This window comes from Ovis canadensis, chromosome 24 (genome assembly GCF_042477335.2).
Source record: "Ovis canadensis isolate MfBH-ARS-UI-01 breed Bighorn chromosome 24, ARS-UI_OviCan_v2, whole genome shotgun sequence".
Lineage (NCBI taxonomy): Eukaryota > Metazoa > Chordata > Mammalia > Artiodactyla > Bovidae > Ovis > Ovis canadensis.
The window spans coordinates 56,122,900-56,140,034 of record NC_091268.1 but is presented as its reverse complement, the minus strand read 5'-3'; the positions used below and the strand labels follow the sequence as shown (position 1 = coordinate 56,140,034).

Here is a 17,135-nt window from a genome sequence, read left to right as displayed (position 1 = left end):
AAAATTCCTATATACTCCAGCTCCTCCTCTACCTCTTTGGGGCAGTCCCTCAGAGTTACCTGAGATACTGTGTCCCAGGTTTAAGTCCCCAGTTTTATCTGCCAAATAAAAACAACTCCCAGCTTTTTAGGTTGCACATTTGTTTTCAATAGGCAAGATTTAATCATCGTAACGGTCAATATACTCAAGGGATGACCACTCCTCCAGAAAATGGTTTCAAAGAAATCAATTTTTTTTTAAGTATGGAAATCCTGGAAGAGAGTAAAAGGAAGTAGACACCATGTGTCTTACTGTGGTTATTACCTTTAAGTCTCTGGAGCCTGGCGTGTTATAGAAACATTCCCAGTTTCACACTACCTGCCCCCCATCCATAATTCATAGCAAGTGTCTTCCCTAAGGAGCTCTCACTGCTTGAAGTATTTCCGGATCATTCACCGCAGAGATGGAAACAAATCCCCAGACTGCAGCTTCAGATTTTTCCACATTACACTGTATATCCAAAAGAACACCTGGAAACCTGGGGATGGTTTTGCGGCGATGGTGGAAGCCAGTTCCTCTGTAACGTACTAACCGTGGTGAGAAAATTCCGTAAAGGTGTCTGTGTTTCTCGGCCTCAGTGTTTTTATGCATCCCAGTCTTCATCCTTTTGTCTTTTTCTCATGGTTAACTCTTCTTCACAAATCATATTACAGCGATCGTGTTTTTTAATCACATATAGTCATATATCGTGAACAGTGACTAGAGTTTTGTCTTAAAAACAGGTCCCCCATGTGCTCTGCATGCTGCATCCTAGATCCAGCTCGGATCTCCCCAGCCACGCTTCAGGACAGAGCTCAAGCTGCATCTGCAGTGAAGAGCCAGAACAGGCGCTCAGGCCTTCACAGACAGGCAGGCTTCCCCCGGTACTGAGTGGCCAGGAGGTACACCTCTGACGACTCTTTCCTGCTGGCCTCGGGCTTTACAGTCCTTATGTTCTGAAATTCCTCAGTCAGTCTCTTCCGCAACCGATGACTCTGACTTCCAGCCCAGGTTTTACAGAGGAAAGTCCCCCTGGGGTGCAGGACCTCTGGAACCATGTCCAGAAGGGACAAGCACAAGCTAATGAGCCTGTCGTGGTCGAGGCTGCGGATCCCCGTGGCGTTGGGTGCCATGTCACTCAGGATCACATCTGCTCTCCCACCAGGAAGCAGTTCTTGGATTTTCCGGAAGGTTCTAGGGTCAGTCACATCAGCAGGGCACAGAAACGTTGCTCCTTCCAGAGGGAATATGTGGAGAAGATCTACCCCAAGCACAAAGCCAACAGGAGCACTGGGGTCTAAGGAAGAAATGGTGGAGGTACTTACTGACACCGCAAAAGCATCCCACAAAAAGTAAATGGAACAAAATAACAAAACAGAGATAAAGGGGACTTTCTCTAGCAGGCCGATGAGTGAGTGCTTCAAATGTAGGGGGCACAGATTCGATCCCTAGGTGGGGGATAAGATCCTGCGTGGCACAGACTAAACGAAAAAAATATATCTGTATCTATATATATATATGTAAAAGTCAGGACCGAGAAAAATAACTAGTGTGCAAAAATGGGGACACAGGGTTTTCCTCCTAGAAAAACATGTGGCAGGCGGAGAGTGGTGGTCTTCCCTCTACATCTGAGGAAACTGAGGCTGGGAGAGGCCACCTGACTGTCCCAGGGGACAGGCAGACCTGGGGCCACACCCTGGCCTTGATGCTCCACCTCTCCATTTCACTCTCCAAGCCATGCTCTCGGTTAAAAGGGTTCTTAACTCTGAGGAGTCTTTTTGATACACTGAAACAGAGAAGGACACATTATTATACAAAGTGCCTCCAGATTAAACCAACAAATCCATTCTGCAGTTTACTCCAGTTTCCTTCAAAGTAGAAACTATTAGGAACAAGCCAAGAAACAGGGAAAGTGGACAGATGCTACATAGGTAAAAAAGTGATACCCGGCCCAAGTCTGAGTGGCACCAGCTGTGAAATACAAAGATGTCAGTTTCACTTCATCTGAAAGGGGATCTCCTGCCCACGAGGCCGCTGCCCTGGCCTCCACCTCCCGAAGCCCCTCCCAGCGCCACTTACACACCAGGGTGGATCCACAAAGGAACCGGCACAGACTCAGAGCTCGCTCAGCTGAGTAAAGAGGCTGCCCTGCGGGTGAGGGGCAGGTATTTGATCTTTATCTAAAGATGAGAAGTCCAGCTATTCTGCAGGGCGCCTCATTTTTCAAAGGCGAAAACTCTGCTTTCAGCCCTAGAGAGTGGGACAGCTCTCCTCCCACTTTACACACTTGTACTTGGTCCTTTAACGTCCCATGTACTGTAGCCCCAGGAAGTGCCTTCTAAAAGCAAATGGCTTTGGTTGCATTTTTGCAACTTCTTTTGGGAGTAAAAGGGCCATTTTACTTACACAGTCTCTGCTTCTCCCACCTCTTCCTACAGGTTAAACTTAGCTGTTTTCCTGCTTTTCCTGAAGAGCAATTAGGGGGACAGGAACCTCTAACATCAGTCGTTAGGAAGTCTGTGGATAGACTCAGTGGTGGGAAAGGGAACTGAAGTTTTTGACAGATTCCTTCACTTGAACAATAAACATTTACTGAGCTTGTAAGAAATGTTTTTAAACTGTTCTAAACCCCCTTGTATGAAAAGGCAAAATGATAGGATACCAAAAGAGGAACTCCCCAGGTCATTAGGTGCCCAAAATGCTACTGGAGATCAGTGGAGAAATAATGAAAAGAAAGAATGAAGGGATGGAGCCAAAGCAAAAACAATACCCAGTTGTGGATGTGACTGGTGATAGAAGCAAGATCCGATGCTGTAAAGAGCAATATTGCATAGGAACCTGGAATGTCAGGTCCATGAATCAAGGCAAATTGGAAGTGGTCAAACGAGATGGCAAGGGTGAACGTCGACATTCTAGGAATCAGCGAACTAAAATGGACTGGAATGGGTGAATTTAACTCAGAAGACCATTATATCTACTACTGCGGGCAGGAATCCCTCAGAAGACATGGCGTAGCCTTCATGGTCAACAGAAGACTCCGAAATGCAGTACTTGGATGCAATCTCAAAAACAACAGAATGATCTCTGTTCATCTCCAAGGCAAACCATTCAATATCACAGTTGTCCAAGTCTATGCCCCAACCAGCAACACTGAAGAAGCTGAAGTTGAACGGTTCTATGAAGACCTACAAGACCTTTTAGAACTAACACCCGCCAAAAATGTCCTTTTCATTATATGGGACTGGAATGCAAAAGTAGGAAGTCAAGAAACACCTGGAGTAACAGGCAAATTTGGCTTTGGAACACGGAATGAAGCAGGACAAAGGCTAATAAAGTTTTGTCGAGAAAACGCACTGGTCATAGCAAACACCCTCTTCCAACAACACAAAGACTCTACATGTGGACATCACCAGATGGTCAACACTGAAATCAGACTGATTATATTCTTTGCAGCCAAAGATGGAGAAGCTCTATACAGTCAACAAAAACAAGACCAGGAGCTGACTGTGGCTCAGATCATGAACTCCTTATTACCAAATTCAGACGCAAATTGAAGAAAATAGGGAAAACCACTAGACCATTCAGGTATGACCTCAATCAAATCCCTTATGATTATATAGTGGAAGTGAGAAATAGATTTAAGGGCCTAGATCTGATAGATAGAGTGCCTGACGAACTATGGACAGAGGTTTGTGACACTGTACAGGAGACAAGGATCAAGACCATCCCCATGGAAAAGAAATGCAAAAAAGCAAAATGGCTGTCTGGGGAGGCCTTACAAATAGCTGTGAAAAGAAGAGAGGTGAAAAACCAAGGAGAAAAGGAAAGATATAAGCATCTGAATGCAGAGTTCCAAAGAATAGCAAGGAAAGATAAGAAAGCCTTCTTCAGCGATCAATGCAAAGAAATAGAGGAAAACAACAGAATGGGAAAGACTAGAGATCTCTTCAAGAAAATTAGAGATACCAAGGGAACATTTCATGCAAAGATGGGCTCAATAAAGGACAGAAATGGTATGCACCTAACAGAAGCAGAAGATATGAAGAAGAGGTGGCAAGAATACACGGAAGGACTGTACAAAAAAGATCTTCACGACCCCGATAATCATGATGATGTGATCACTAATCTAGAGCCAGACATCCTGGAATGTGAACTCAAGTGGGCCTTAGAAAGCATCACTACAAACAAAGCCAGTGGAGGTGATGGAATTCCAGTTGAGCTGTTTCAAATCCTGAAAGATGATGCTGTGAAAGTGCTGTATTCAATGTGCCAGCAAATTTGGAAAACTCAGCAGTGGCCACAGGACTGGAAAAGGTCAGTTTTCATTCCAATCCCAAAGAAAGGCAATCCCAAAGAATGCTCAAACTACCGCACAATTGCACTCATCTCACATGCTAGTAAAGTCATGCTCAAAATTCTCCAAGCCAGGCTTCAGCAATATGTGAACCGTGAACTTCCTGATATTCAAGCTGGTTTTACAAAAGGCAGAGGAACCAGAGATCAAATTGCCAACATCCGCTGGATCATGGAAAAAGCAAGAGAGTTCCAGAAAAACATCTATTTCTGCTTTATTGACTATGCCAAAGCCTTTGACTGTGTGGATCACAATAAACTGGAAAATTCTGAAAGAGATGGGAATACCAGAGCACCTAACCTGCCTCTTGAGAAATCTGTATGCAGGTCAGGAAACAAGTTAGAACTGGACATGGAACAACAGACTGGTTCCAAATAGGAAAAGGAGTGCGTCAAGGCTGTATATTGTCACCCTGCTTATTTAACTTATATGCAGAGGACATCATGAGAAACACTGGACTGGAAGAAACACAAGCTGGAATCAAGATTGCCGGGAGAAATATCAATAACCTCAGATATGCAGATGACCCCACCCTTATGGCAGAAAGTGAAGAGGAACTAAAAAGCCTCTTGATGAAAGTGAAAGAAGAGAGCGAAAAAGTTGGCTTAAAGCTCAACATTCAGAAAACAAAGATCATGGCATCTGGTCCCATCACTTCATGGGAAACAGATGGAGAAACAGTGGAAACAGTGTCAGACTTTATTTGGGGGGACTCCAAAATCACTACAGATTGTGATTGCAGCCATGAAATTAAAAGACGCTTACTCCTTAGAAGAAAAGTTATGACCAACCTAGATAGCATATTCAAAAGCAGAGACATTACTTTGCCGACTAAGGTCCGTCTAGTCAAGGCTTTGGTTTTTCCTGTGGTCATGTATGGATGTGAGAGTTGGACTGTGAAGAAGACTGAGCACCGAAGAACTGATGTGTTTGAACTGTGGAGTTGGAGAAGACTCTTGAGAGTCCCTTGGACTGCAAGGAGATCCAACCAGTCCATTCTGAAGGAGATCAGCCCTGGGATTTCTTTGGAAGGAATGATGCGAAAGCTGAAACTCCAGCACTTTGGCCACCTGATGCAAAGAGTTGACTCCTTGGAAAAGACTCTGATGCTGGGAGGGATTGGGGGCAGGAGGAGAAGGGGACGACCAAGGATGAGATGGCTGGATGGCATCACAGACTCGATGGACGTGAGTCTGAGTGAACTCCAGGAGATGGTAATGGACAGGGAGGCCTGGCGTGCTGCGATTCGTGGGGTCGCAAAGAGTCGGACACAACTGAGCGACCGGACTGAACTGAACTGAAACCCCCTTGAGGCATCCTACCCAGATTAAAGAGACTGATGACAAAACCCAGGGGGTGGCATGCCTGGTTCAGCAGGTCACTAAAACTCCTGTAGATCTCAATTTTCTCATCAGGAAGATGGGCACACACACCCATTCTAAGGTGTATGGGAGAGATTTCTGTGACCTGCCAATACAGGTGGTCTCCTCAGAAGTTACAGTAGGAAATGCAAGTGGTAAGGATTGTTACCTTAGCACCGCTCACCTACAAAAGACTCAAAGGCAATCTTCATGCCCATGATGAGGAAACTGGCTAAATACCAACAGTATAGCCATTATCTGGAATAGTATGCAGCTGTTTAAATGGATAGTGTCATTTCCTACTTTGTATGGGTAGTCGGTTGATCTATCAGTCAGAGGCAACTTTTTTATATATATGATCTTAGCTAAAACCCCCAAATATTATAAGAGATAAGCACTAAGTCTCTCAAGTTGGACCAAAGTGGAGCGTCCAGAGCCACGAGGGCTGCCTGGGCAGCCCCAGGAGCAACTCCAGGAAACCCCAGGCTGATTCCGTTGTCCTGCCAAGGGAGGATGTCAAGGGAGGAAATCGCAGAGCGCTTTCTCTGCTGAGGAAAGAAACCTGACTCACAGACGGCCGTCTGAGCTCATTGCTGAGGCCAGGCATCAGCAGCAGAGGCCAAGGACGCCCACCACGTCTGCCTACGCGCTTCTGCGCTGTGGTCGCAGGTGACCTTCACCTTCCTTCCCCCTTCCTACCTCCCTCTTTCATTCTGAACATGCCAGTGTTTGGTTTGTGTCATTCCTACTAAACCAGCACGCAGAAGCACCTGCTTTCTCAAAGCAGCCTGGCTGCCCCGTGTGCCCTGAAGAGGGCGGCCGGCCTGCGTCTCAACCACAGTGGTCGGAAGGCCCCGAGACAATGCGGAGGCCCCACCTGTGCCCGCAGCATTGACTCTCTGCACGGCCACCTGGCTCCACGCGCCAGGAGCAGCCCCACAGTCTAACACCCGGAGGCCGGGCCGTAGGATCTGGTGCCTCTCATTCATTTCCAGGAGCTTGAAGGCACTTCGACATCGGTAACTTTCCACCTTCGCAGCCTTCACAAACGGGTCCCTCAAATGCCGCGTCAGCCACAGGTGCTCAGCGCCAGTCCGGCTCTTGTAGCGACTCCCAGCGGCGGGGAACCTTTGACGCTGAAGGGAAGCCCACACCAGTTTCAAGGACCTGGTGAGGAAAAGGGAGCAAGCAGGTTGGCATCACATAGGCCAGTGGGGCCCCAGGCTCAACCCGCACATTTTTAGAGCTGGGTCACTACGGCCCAAGCAGGAGAGGCGACTTGACAAGGCTACCGCCGCAAAGGTGTTACGGGCTGAACCACATCCCCCGAGTCTGCAGGTGCGCTCAGTCATCCAACTCCGAGACCCCGTGGACCGCAGCCTGCCAGGCTCCTCTGTCCACGGAATTCTCCAGGCAGGAATACTGGAGTGGGTTGCCATTTCCTTCTCCAGGGGCTCTTCCCAACCCAGAGATCCAACCCTGTCTCATATCTCCAGCATTGGCAGGTGGACTCTGTACCACCAGCACCACATAGGAAGCCCAAAGTCTACATGGTAAACTCCTAACCCCCAGTACCTCAAGATGTGACTGGTCTTTAATGAGGTAATTAAGGTAAAGTCCTGTGTGTGTGTGCTAAGACACCTTAGTCGTGTCTAACTCTCTGCAGCCCTGTGGACTGTAGCCTGTCAGGCTCTTCTGTCCATGGGAATCTCCAGGCAGGAGTCCTGGAGTGTGTTGCCATTTCCTTCTCCAGGGGATCTTCCCGACCCAGGGATTGGACTCTCATTTCTTATGTCTCCTGCACTGGCAGGCAGGTTCTTTAACCACTACCTTAAAGGGTAAATGGGTGGGCTCTATCCAATACTGGTGTCCTTATAAGAAGCAATCAAGACGCAGACACACACAGGACAAAGACCACGGGAAGACACAGGGAGAAGACGGCCGTCTGTAAGTCAAGGAGAGGCTTCAGAGACTAATCCTGCTGACAACTTGATTTCCATTTTCCAGACTGCAGACACTGAGCCAGTAAATGTCTGCCCTCTCAGCCGCCCATCCTGGGGTGCTTGGTTACAGGAGCCTGAGCAAACTAATCCAGCAGGCCTCTCCTCTGTGGTCAGAGATGCTTTTCTCTCCTGAAGTTTTCTTCAGAAGACAATCTCAGAGAGTAACGCTAGTTGCTTTGTGTCAACCAAAGTTTTCCCAATACTGGTTGAAAATATTGATAACCTCCATGAAAGGAACATTCCTTCTCACAGGATACAAATTTTCATTGGGCTCTAAGAAATTTACACACACACACACACACACACACACACACGAGGACAGGTCCTTTGCCTTACCTCCACCGCTCTGGCAGGCAGCACAGGCTCTGACCAACCCGTCACATCTCTTGATAAAATTGAACTTACCCCGTGTATTAAATTAGAAGGGCCGTTTTCAAGCCTCTTTGGAAAGTGGGGCTTTTATAGACTGCCATGGGTTATCTATGGGTTATCTCTTTAACTCTCAGAACAACCCTACAAAGTATCTACATTCTTTTCTTCTGACAAAAAGAAAACAAAAAACTATTATTAGTCCCATGGCTCCCAGGCAAAAACATGTTGACAAAGATCTGGAGACAATACTCTCGAACTGCTGCCTTCAAAAGGCGAAAGGCGTCTCTAGAAGGAGGGCGCAGCGGTCCTGGGCGCCGAGGACTGCAGCGGGCAGCGGACCCGGGTCCAGCCGATGCGGGCAGCTGACCGCCAGCGCCCCCACGACCAGCGGCCGGCCACACGGGGCTCTGGTTTGCGAGACACAGGCTTCAGGCCTGCGGTGCTCCGCGGGCGACACGCACCTCCAGCAGCAGCGCGCCCCCTCTCCCTACCGGCCTCTGCAGCCCTCCGCCCGCCGTCGCTCCTCGGAGCCTTGGCCGGTCCGCTCTCAGCAGGCCTCCGCTCGTCACGTCGCGGGGGCCGCCCGTCCCCTTTCCGGGCCAGGACCAGCCCCTTTCGGACCCGAAAAACGGGGCCGCCGTCTGGCCACTCCGCCTCCCGCACACATGCAGCAGGTGCTCCAATAATCCCCACTGAGCGGCAGCCGCCGCGCGCACCGCCCTCCCACCTCAGCCGCCTCCCCGCTCACCCCGCCATGGACACGGAACCGCTCCGCCAGCCGCCACCGGAAGCGCTGGCCTCACTTCCGGCCCGAGGCCACGCCCCCGGAAGCGGCGCGTGGGTTCGAAAGGCGCGCGCAGTGCTGGGGCCTGGGTGAGTCCGGGGGCGAGGTCACAGGGGAGCAGGGGATGCGGCCGCCGGAGATGGGCCTGGGTCCCGCCGAAAGGCAGCTGGCGGCCGTTCACGGACGGCCAGATACGGGAGCCCGAGCCTGGCACCCGACGGGTGTAGTCTCTTTAAACCCTGGTCACGGGCCGCAGTGGACCGGTGATCCCGTTCAGAGGGCACTCTGCTGAGAAAGGGGGCCGCCCGGCCCCTGACGTCAAGTGGGCTCTCTGCGGACCCGCCTGACCGTAGTGCCAAGAGCTGTGGCCAACTGTACTTCAACAGCAGGCGGACCCAGGGTTCGGTACTGGCTCTGGAGTTTGACTTTCTGTCAGACTTCGCTTTTCTGAGCGTCTGTCTGCTTGGCCGAAAGCGGAGAAGCCAAGTCTCAGTTCACAGGGTCGTTGGGTCTGTTAACTGGGATACGTTTTGGAAAGTATATGATCGGTGCCTAATAACTGACGGCAGAGATTCCTAATTAATTTAGGAAGTCAGGGCTTTGCGCCTTTACAGGTCAGCAACATCACAAAGTCCGCATGTTAAAGAGAGGTTGGACCCAGACACCCACTTATGCAGGAGCTGCTGGCCAGCACAGGGACCTAGGCCTCGGTCCCTATTCTCGGACACCGTGACTTCCCTGGAGCATCCTTGGTCCCGAATCCTGCATCTCATTCAGTGTGGGCCCCAGACCGGGATGAGGATGGATGGACAGGGAGCAAGGTCCTGGGCCTCCATCATGTCTCCAGCAGTGACCAGACGTCCCCTGCAGGGCCTTCACACACATGCATTCGGGCAGGAGTGGTGTTACAGGCCGAGCACCAGGTCCCGGAGCAGCAATGTTTGTGAGCAGAATGTGAACACCTGTCCCAGCAGGAGAGCTGGCCAGGCCTCGCTGGGGGCTCTCCAGTGTCAGAGCCGTACATTTCCTGGGAATCTGGGGGTCTGCTACTGCACAGAGGCAGAAACTGGAACCCAGTAGCTAGAAGGCCCCATAATGAAAAGGCCAAGAGCAAAAGCCAGACGCAAGAACCGTTGGATAAAAGCATGGTTCATTTCATGCCAGGTGGGCTCAGAGGTGGACACAGGAGCAAGAACAGCCCTGCGCTAAGGAGAGAGGCAGGGACAACCTGGCCATTGCCTGACCTGCATCGGCCCAGCAAGCAAAGGGTCCAGGGCTGCCGCCTCTGGGCCGTGGGCCAGGTCTCCATCTAACCCAGAAAACCTGCCACGTCGGGCAGGGCCTCTCCCTGCTCTCCAGCGCGCGTTTCCAGTCCACCCGGCCCCTGGCCCCCAAAATGCTCAAGCTTCCACCCATACCCAGTCCACACCCAAATCAAGCTGACCCAGCCCCTTGCCTTCCTCAGAGAACCCAAGGGCACCATGTGCGCCTCAAGGCTCTACACGTTGGTCCTGGTGCTGCAGCCCCAGCGAGTCCTCCTGGGCATGAAGAAACGCGGCTTCGGGGCCGGCCGGTGGAATGGCTTCGGGGGCAAAGTTCAAGAAGGAGAGACCGTCGAGGACGGGGCCAAGAGGTGAGGGGAGGGGCAGGCCTGACTGCAGAGCCAGCTTGCACGGGGGGCAAGGATTCAAGCTGTAGAGCCAGACCTCTGACCACTCAGAGCCACGTGCCCTGGAGCACAGGCTGAATCCTGGACCCTCAATTTCTGCATCTGCATGGTGGGGATAACAACAGTATATGCTACCTCTTAGCTTCCCTGGCGCTCAGTCAGCAGAGAAGCTACCTACGATGCACGGAGACCTGAGTTCCATCCCTGGGTCGGGAAGATCCCCTGGAGAAGGAAATGGCAACCCACTCCAGTATTCTTGCCTGGAGAATCCCACGGACAGAAGAGCCTGGCGGGCTAAAGCTCACGGGGCCACAAGAATCATACACAACTTGGCAACTAAACCACCACCACAACTACCTCTTAGGATTGTTGTGAGGATTTAGTGAGAAAATAAACGTAAGGACTGAACAGGGCCTGGCACATGGTCCAGGCTGGGTACACCCTGGCTTGCTGCCGTGCGGTGGTGGTTTGGGTGGAAAAGTCATGGCTTCCTCTTTCTAGCCAAGGGGTTGGCCAGTCACTCAACTTCTTCATTGGTTCAGGGGAGCTGATGACAAGCGTATCTGGGGCCTTTCACTGAGTCTCTTCCTCGACACCAGCTACATTCACGTGGGAAAGACCTGAAGCCCAGAGACACAGCAGTGCCGGAGATCACACGGCCCTCCAGACTTTAGCCTCTTTGCCTTCTTGCCCCTCAGGCTCGTGGAGATAACCCTGTGGCACTGTGTCCACACTGTCTGGCCCAACTCCCCCTCCCCATCCCTGCCCCCTGCATCAGGACACCTCTGACAAAGGACTGCGGAGCCCCTGCAGGTGGGAGGCAGGACGGGTGGCACGTTCCCATGCCCGAGCACAGGCTGAGACCAGCCCCACGAGGCCGCACCGCCGTGCGCCCAACTCTGCTGTCAGCCCCCGGCCCCTAGGGCGGCTCTGGCTTCTTTCCGTGCACACGCGTGTAGCTGCTCCTCAGGCCCCGTTCCCTGGCTGCCCTGCTCTGACGAGCGAGGTCTCGGCAGCCTTGGCGTCTGGTGCCCTGCCCTTCGGGGTCCCGGGGTGGGCACCACTCCAGGGTTAACGTGTGCTCCTCACTCACCTGCAGACTCAGGTGGCCTGTGGGGCTGGCTGTGTCTTGTGTGCAGGACACACTTGGGGGCCACCTGAGCCCCAAGGAAGATGCATCCTCCCCCTGGGGGAGGGTTGCTGGCACTCGGGGACCGGTGGCGCCTCGCGGCCAGGTTTGGGCTCTGGGTGTGGAACAGGCCCACCGGCCTGGCCAGTGTTCCCACAGCTGGTGAGTAGCAGAGTGTGGTGTTGAGACCTCCCGCAGGCCGGGCCGGAGGAGGAACAGCAGGCCGGCCCCCAGGCTCCGCAGCAGGCTCCGGGCGGCAGGGTCCCGCCCCAGTGCCCCGCTCCCACCGGGGGTGTAACATGTCACTCGTCCTGTTCCCCGCCTGCTGTCTGGGGAGCATCCCAGAGATGCGATCAGACCCGTTAGCAGAGCTGGAACAGTGTCATCTCCGGCTGCCTGATTATCCAGGCCTGAAACGGAGCCTTGGCTCTGACACCAAGGAGATGACTGATAGCCCGCCACGGACTCAGGGAAGATGAACCCAAATGAGTCAAAACAGTGAATCAGTCAGTGACATTTTTAAAAATGAGCTCTGCCAGCTGCTGCTGGAGGTGGGGAGGCCCCACTGAGTGCTTCCATTACGTCTAATTGGGGAGCCATTTGCGCCCCACTAGCAAAACCACTCATTTTTCAGGTAGTGTCTAATTTTGATTGATCATCGCAGTGAATAGCTTCCGGCTCTCGAGATGTCACTCGGCCGCACTGAACGGCAGCAGGTGGACCCAGTTCCTCTCCCGGCCTCACAGGGAGGTTAGGGCAGAGTCTCGGCTCAGGAAGGCAACCGTTTAACCCAGTGCGTCTTTGATGGGCACAGCGGTTTCCCTGACTCCTAGTCGTGGGCACAGGAAGTTAATCATGCACTGTGCTCCTAACAGAACTCCGAGATCAGAGCTTAAACAGACCTTTTTTTAACCTACAGCTCTAAAAGGTCAGACATAATTAGAACAGTTTTACAGCCACAGAAATAAATTCAGAGCAGTGGGGAAGTGAGAGTCGCTCGCAGGAGACACAGGTGCTGAGCTTCACGGCTGCAGGGCTTGTGAGCCCCCAGAGCCCACAGCAGACCCTCCAGAAAGCTCTGTCCCAGATGCCGAGAAGCAGGCTTGGGGAGGGCTGGCGGCAGAGGGCATGCCTGAGGGTGCTCTCAGGAAGGTTTCGCGATGCACTGGTGTGGTGTTTATCCTCTGATGCACAGCGGCAGAGACGCTGGCTGAGTTCCTGCAGGTGCAGGACGTTGCTCAGCGTCGTGAGCAGCACCAGTCCCAGGCTCAGTGCTGTGTCTGCAGTTTGCCAAGGGGTGCACGAAGCAGAAAGGCCTGAAGGGAAGACTCCAGCGGCCACAGGGGTTCTTGCTGGGGGACCAGGCGGTGTGTGTTTGCTAAACTGCCTACAGCGCGTACACGGCCTGGGGAGTGTGAAACAGGCACTCGTGTTTAGGGGGCACCCTTGTCTCCTCTCGTGAATCAGCCGGCTTGTGAGCTCAGGTGTGGCGATGCCCCCTGGCCCTTCCCCCCAGCACAGGTGGGGGGCAGGGAGAGAAAGGGGTCCCGAGAAGGCTAACACAGCGAGGACGGCCCAAAGCCCACCCCTGTGATCAAGTTCAGAGGAGCCACGAGAGCCGGCTGGTCTCAGTGGGAGGGCAGGGGTGTCTCCTCGGTGAAAAGAGGTAAAATCACCCCTCCTCTGGGAAGGAGGCGAGAGGAACATGCGGCCTGATGGGGAGCTCCAAGCAGGGCGGGCCAGAGCGGGACCCTTTGGGCAGGCAGGCTTGGGCTCAGGGCCCGCCAGATGCATGGGGAGCCGAGCGGGCCGGTGGGGGCTCCCGGCTCTAGTGCAGGCCCCCTCACCCCGTGGAACCACCGAGCGGCCAAGCGGGGCCAGGCTGGGGCTGCCACTCAGCACGCCCGGGTGCTCAGCTGGGGGCGGGGGTCACGTCTGGGCGCCCCAAACCCGACCCCTTGGCCACACACGTGCAATCCACTCCTCCGTCCACCCAGCTCCATTCTCTGATTCCACGTGGACACAGGCACCTTAACTGTCACTTCCTGCCCACCCGTCTGTCCGCAGAGAGCTGCAGGAAGAGAGCGGTCTGACCGTGGACGCACTGCACAAGGTGGGCCAGATCACGTTTGAGTTTGTGGGTGACCCCGAGCTGATGGACGTGCACATCTTCTGCACAGACAGTGTCCAGGGCACGCCCGTGGAGAGCGACGGTGAGTGTCCAGGCCGGGAGAGGCAGGCAGTGAAGGGCCGGCTTGGGGGGCCCCTGGCCCCTCCCCTCCCAAGCGCAGGCGCGGAAATACACCAGGGCCTGTAAAATACACCTCTCCTGTAAAATAAGGAGTCCAGTCGCCTGGATGAAATAACAAAGGATGCCAGTCACCTCGCACACAGTAACTCAGTGAACCCCTCGCAGAAAGTCAGGCTGAGATCCGGGCTAGCGTCGGTGATTCTGCCTCTTCGTCCCCTGCAGAGATGCGCCCGCAGTGGTTCCGGCTGGACCAGATCCCCTTCGGGGACATGTGGCCAGACGACAGCTATTGGTTCCCGCTGCTGCTTCAGGGGAAGAAGTTCCGCGGCTACTTCAGGTTCCAGGGGCAGGACACCATCCTAGACCACACACTCCGCGAGGTGGACGCCATCTAGGGCAGAGCCGGCTTGCCCCTTGGACCCCGAGAGCCCTGCCTGGCCGCGCCCTGGCCTCAGCCTCCTGCCCGAGGCCTCGGGGCCCCCCGCCACTGGGGCCTCATCTGGAGCATGACTGAATGGAAGAGCAAATGAAGCTTTCTCAACACTTCCCCTCAGGCCTCCCCGTGACCTGCCCAGCCTGTCCTCGGGAAGCCGCCAGACGTGCCGGGCTGTGACCTGCCATCACCGGACAGGGATGGGCAGAGACACGGGCCCAAAGGCGAGGGGCTGGCCGACACGGGAGGCCGCGTGGATGTGTGCGGGGTCCCGAGGTGTGCCAGGGCCCATCTCCTCCCCTCCCCCCCCCCCCCAGGTAAGGGGAAACAGCGTCGGTCAGTGCCCTGGGCTCACACCTCGTCTCATCTGCCATCAGCTGGCCGCCCTCCCGCCCCCAACACAGGCTGCTCCCGTCCTGGCTTCAGACCCCTGGGGGGCACAGGAGGTCATCCACCTATCACACAGACTCACGGCCTGACACAGCTTTTATAAATAGGTTTAATGATAGCTGTTCCCATAAATTCACTAATAAAAATCTCAGAATGTAACTCATTTGTAAACAATTCCAGTTAATTGGATGGGGCGGTCATTGATTCCTGCAGCCTCGTAAAGTGCTTTATACATAAACCAACTCGCAGAAAGCAAGAGAGAAGGCCTCAGGTGCAGGGCCGCCCTGAGTTCCGGCAGCCGTACCCGGACTGCGCCCCCACAGCCTGCGCCCCAGCCCCGTCTCCGTCCCCCTTCCGCGGCTTCGCCCAGCGACTAGGCCGTGGCTGAGTTACACCGAGCCTGCCGGACACAGGTTGCAGGGACGTGGCCTGAAGGCACAGCCCACGGCGGCCGGGGAGGGCTGTGGGGCTCCCGCCGAGGCCACAGAGCCGGCGTCCTTTCGCAGGAGTGGCCAGGTCTCCCCGGGGGTGAGGGAAGCCTGGGCACCAGGAAGGATGCAGAGGGTGTGGGGACCCCGAGCTGGGAGCAGCCTCTCCCGCAGCAAACACTGACCAGAAAGCCTGCGTCCAGCAGCAGCCCGGGGGAGGGGCGGGCTCCAGAGAAAAGGCGCCTCCATGCCCAGCTGCTGGCAGGGGGACACAGCCTGCCCCCTCACCCCCCAGCCTCCCGACGCCGCCTCTCCTGGGGTCAGGAGGACGCGGGCTAGGAAGCACCCCCAACCCCACCCCCACAGCCCCTAAAGAAGTGTGTGCTCCTGGTGTCCACGTGGGGGCCAGTCCTCCAGGAGGGGTCACCCCGGAACAGCATCTCGAGTCTCTGCTGCCAGAACTCACCCTGGTGCCCCGTGTGGGGAGACGCTCCCCCCGACCTGTGCCGCTGGCCCAGGGCCGTGGGGCCCTCAGCTCCCACCGTGGGCCCTGGGGCAGGGCCTCCACCATGGGGCAGGGACGGCAGACGCCTGTGGTCACGCTCTGTGACTCCAGTGGACACGGTGCCTGGGGGCCAGCCTGTGGGGCAGCACAGAGCCTCTCAGGGTGGGGGGCGCCTGTTTCCATAGAGATCAAAACGCAGACGACAGCCCAGAGGGACAAATGGCACGGATGGCCCCTCCTCGTCCGCCGGGGACTGGCCAGTCCAGCCCGGGAAGGCACACATGTCCACTGTGGGGGGCTCAGGCCAGGGGCGCAGTCGCCTGCCCGAACCCCCAAGGTTGCTCTGGGGGCACTGGCACGACTCACGTGTGGTGGGCCCAGGCCAAGGTAGGACACAGCGTGTCCTGGACCAGACGTGTGTCAGCTCGTCAGGGACGCCTCCCTGTCCCCAAGCCTCCGGGCCCTGCATGCGGACTTCAGACGGAGAGCAGCCCCCAAACCAGGCACGTGTTCCTGGGAGACCCTCAGGAGCCCTCCCCTGCAGTCACCCTGCTCCAAGCCCCCTCCGAGCAGAGAGCCGTGAGGGGTGGGGGGCAGGCGGGTTCCAGAGCAGAAACAAAAGGGAGGCTGGAAGGGGAGCCCATTGCTCTGAAGACGAGAGATCAGCAGACACGCCCGCACCTCACTGCGCGGCCAGCCTCGGCCCGCCTGAGAAGGGACGGCAGCCATCTGAACCTGGACAGACCCACGGCGGAGGCACCAGCTCCCGAGCCTCCAGACACCGCGGTCCCTCTGTCTCCCCAGCCCCAGCCCGGCGGGCACACAAATGCGGGCATGGAGGCAGGCACACGCAGGCCAGGGCCGCCAGGCTGCTCCTCAGGGAACGTGGGGGAAACCGCTCCAGGGACTGACAGGCTCCTAGCACCAGGCTGACCGTCACAGCACGGTCAGGATGGGCAGGACAGCCCGCGCAGCCCCGGCCTTGCTCCCCGAGAGGGAGGGGAGCCGTGGCTACCTGGACCCTCGGCCCCTCCACGGGGCTGCAGCCCGACAGGCGAGCCCTCGGGGTGGGGGCGGGCGCCAACCAAGGGAATCAAACAGGGACACACTGTTCGAAAAGAGGCTTTAGTGAGCGCGCCGAGCTGCCTCCGAGCCCTCCAGCACTAGTGAGCAGATGGGCCGTCCTGGGGGGGCCTTGGGGGGGCCGGGGCGCTGTGTGGTCCCACGAAGAGGCAGCGGAGCTTGGGCTGCAGGTCATTCCACACCTTGCTCATCTGCAGGAGGAGAGGGGCGGGCCAGCTGGGGGGCAGCCAGGGGGACACGCAGCACAGACACAGCCGCGCCCACGGGCCCAGAGCGGCCGGAGGGCGGGCAGCGGGCTTCCCACCCCTCCCTGCAGTTCCCCCCCCAGGGGCCACGGGGGCTGCTTCCTCTGCCC

The 17,135-nt window shown here is 55.5% G+C and overlaps 3 protein-coding genes across 22 annotated transcripts in view; 1 reads left to right on the top strand and 2 right to left on the bottom strand.

Annotated features, from left to right (window-relative positions):
* Positions 1-123: 123 nt before the first annotated feature.
* MRM2 (mitochondrial rRNA methyltransferase 2) lies at positions 124-9,149 on the bottom strand. The gene is made up of 3 exons (XM_069569649.1): positions 8,857-9,149; positions 6,611-6,900; positions 124-1,315 (listed from the first exon to the last, which is right to left on the bottom strand). The coding sequence occupies exons 1-3, from the start codon at positions 8,862-8,864 to the stop codon at positions 879-881; spliced, it is 735 nt and encodes a 244-aa protein (XP_069425750.1). The 5' UTR covers positions 8,865-9,149; the 3' UTR covers positions 124-878.
* Positions 8,321-14,923, top strand: NUDT1 (nudix hydrolase 1). The gene is made up of 4 exons (XM_069569648.1): positions 8,321-8,981; positions 10,358-10,525; positions 13,758-13,903; positions 14,164-14,923. Exons 1-4 carry the CDS (start codon positions 8,461-8,463, stop codon positions 14,334-14,336), a joined length of 1,008 nt encoding a protein of 335 aa, XP_069425749.1. The 5' UTR covers positions 8,321-8,460; the 3' UTR covers positions 14,337-14,923.
* SNX8 (sorting nexin 8) overlaps positions 14,860-17,135 on the bottom strand; it is a 40,078-nt gene continuing 37,802 nt past the window's right edge. For 14 of the 20 annotated variants that reach the window (XM_069569632.1, XM_069569647.1, XM_069569640.1 and 11 more), the window contains one exon: positions 16,804-16,971. In XM_069569632.1, coding sequence (XP_069425733.1) covers positions 16,861-16,971 — 111 coding nt within the window. In that variant the 3' untranslated portion in view covers positions 16,804-16,860. Of the gene's footprint in view, positions 16,972-17,135 lie in introns of all 20 variants that reach the window. The other 6 variants (XM_069569629.1, XM_069569630.1, XM_069569631.1 and 3 more) reach the window with 1 other exon arrangement.

Coding starts and splice junctions, on each gene's coding strand:
- NUDT1 (XM_069569648.1), top strand. CDS start 8,461: ATGCGGGCAGCTGACCGCCAGCGCCCCCACGACCAGCGGCCGGCCACA. Junction 10,526..13,757: donor GTCGAGGACGGGGCCAAGAG/GTGAGGGGAGGG, acceptor GTCTGTCCGCAG/AGAGCTGCAGGAAGAGAGCG. Junction 13,904..14,163: donor CACGCCCGTGGAGAGCGACG/GTGAGTGTCCAG, acceptor CGTCCCCTGCAG/AGATGCGCCCGCAGTGGTTC.
- MRM2 (XM_069569649.1), bottom strand. Junction 1,316..6,610: donor AGTCAATGCTGCGGGCACAG/GTGGGGCCTCCG, acceptor TTTCTTCCTTAG/ACCCCAGTGCTCCTGTTGGC.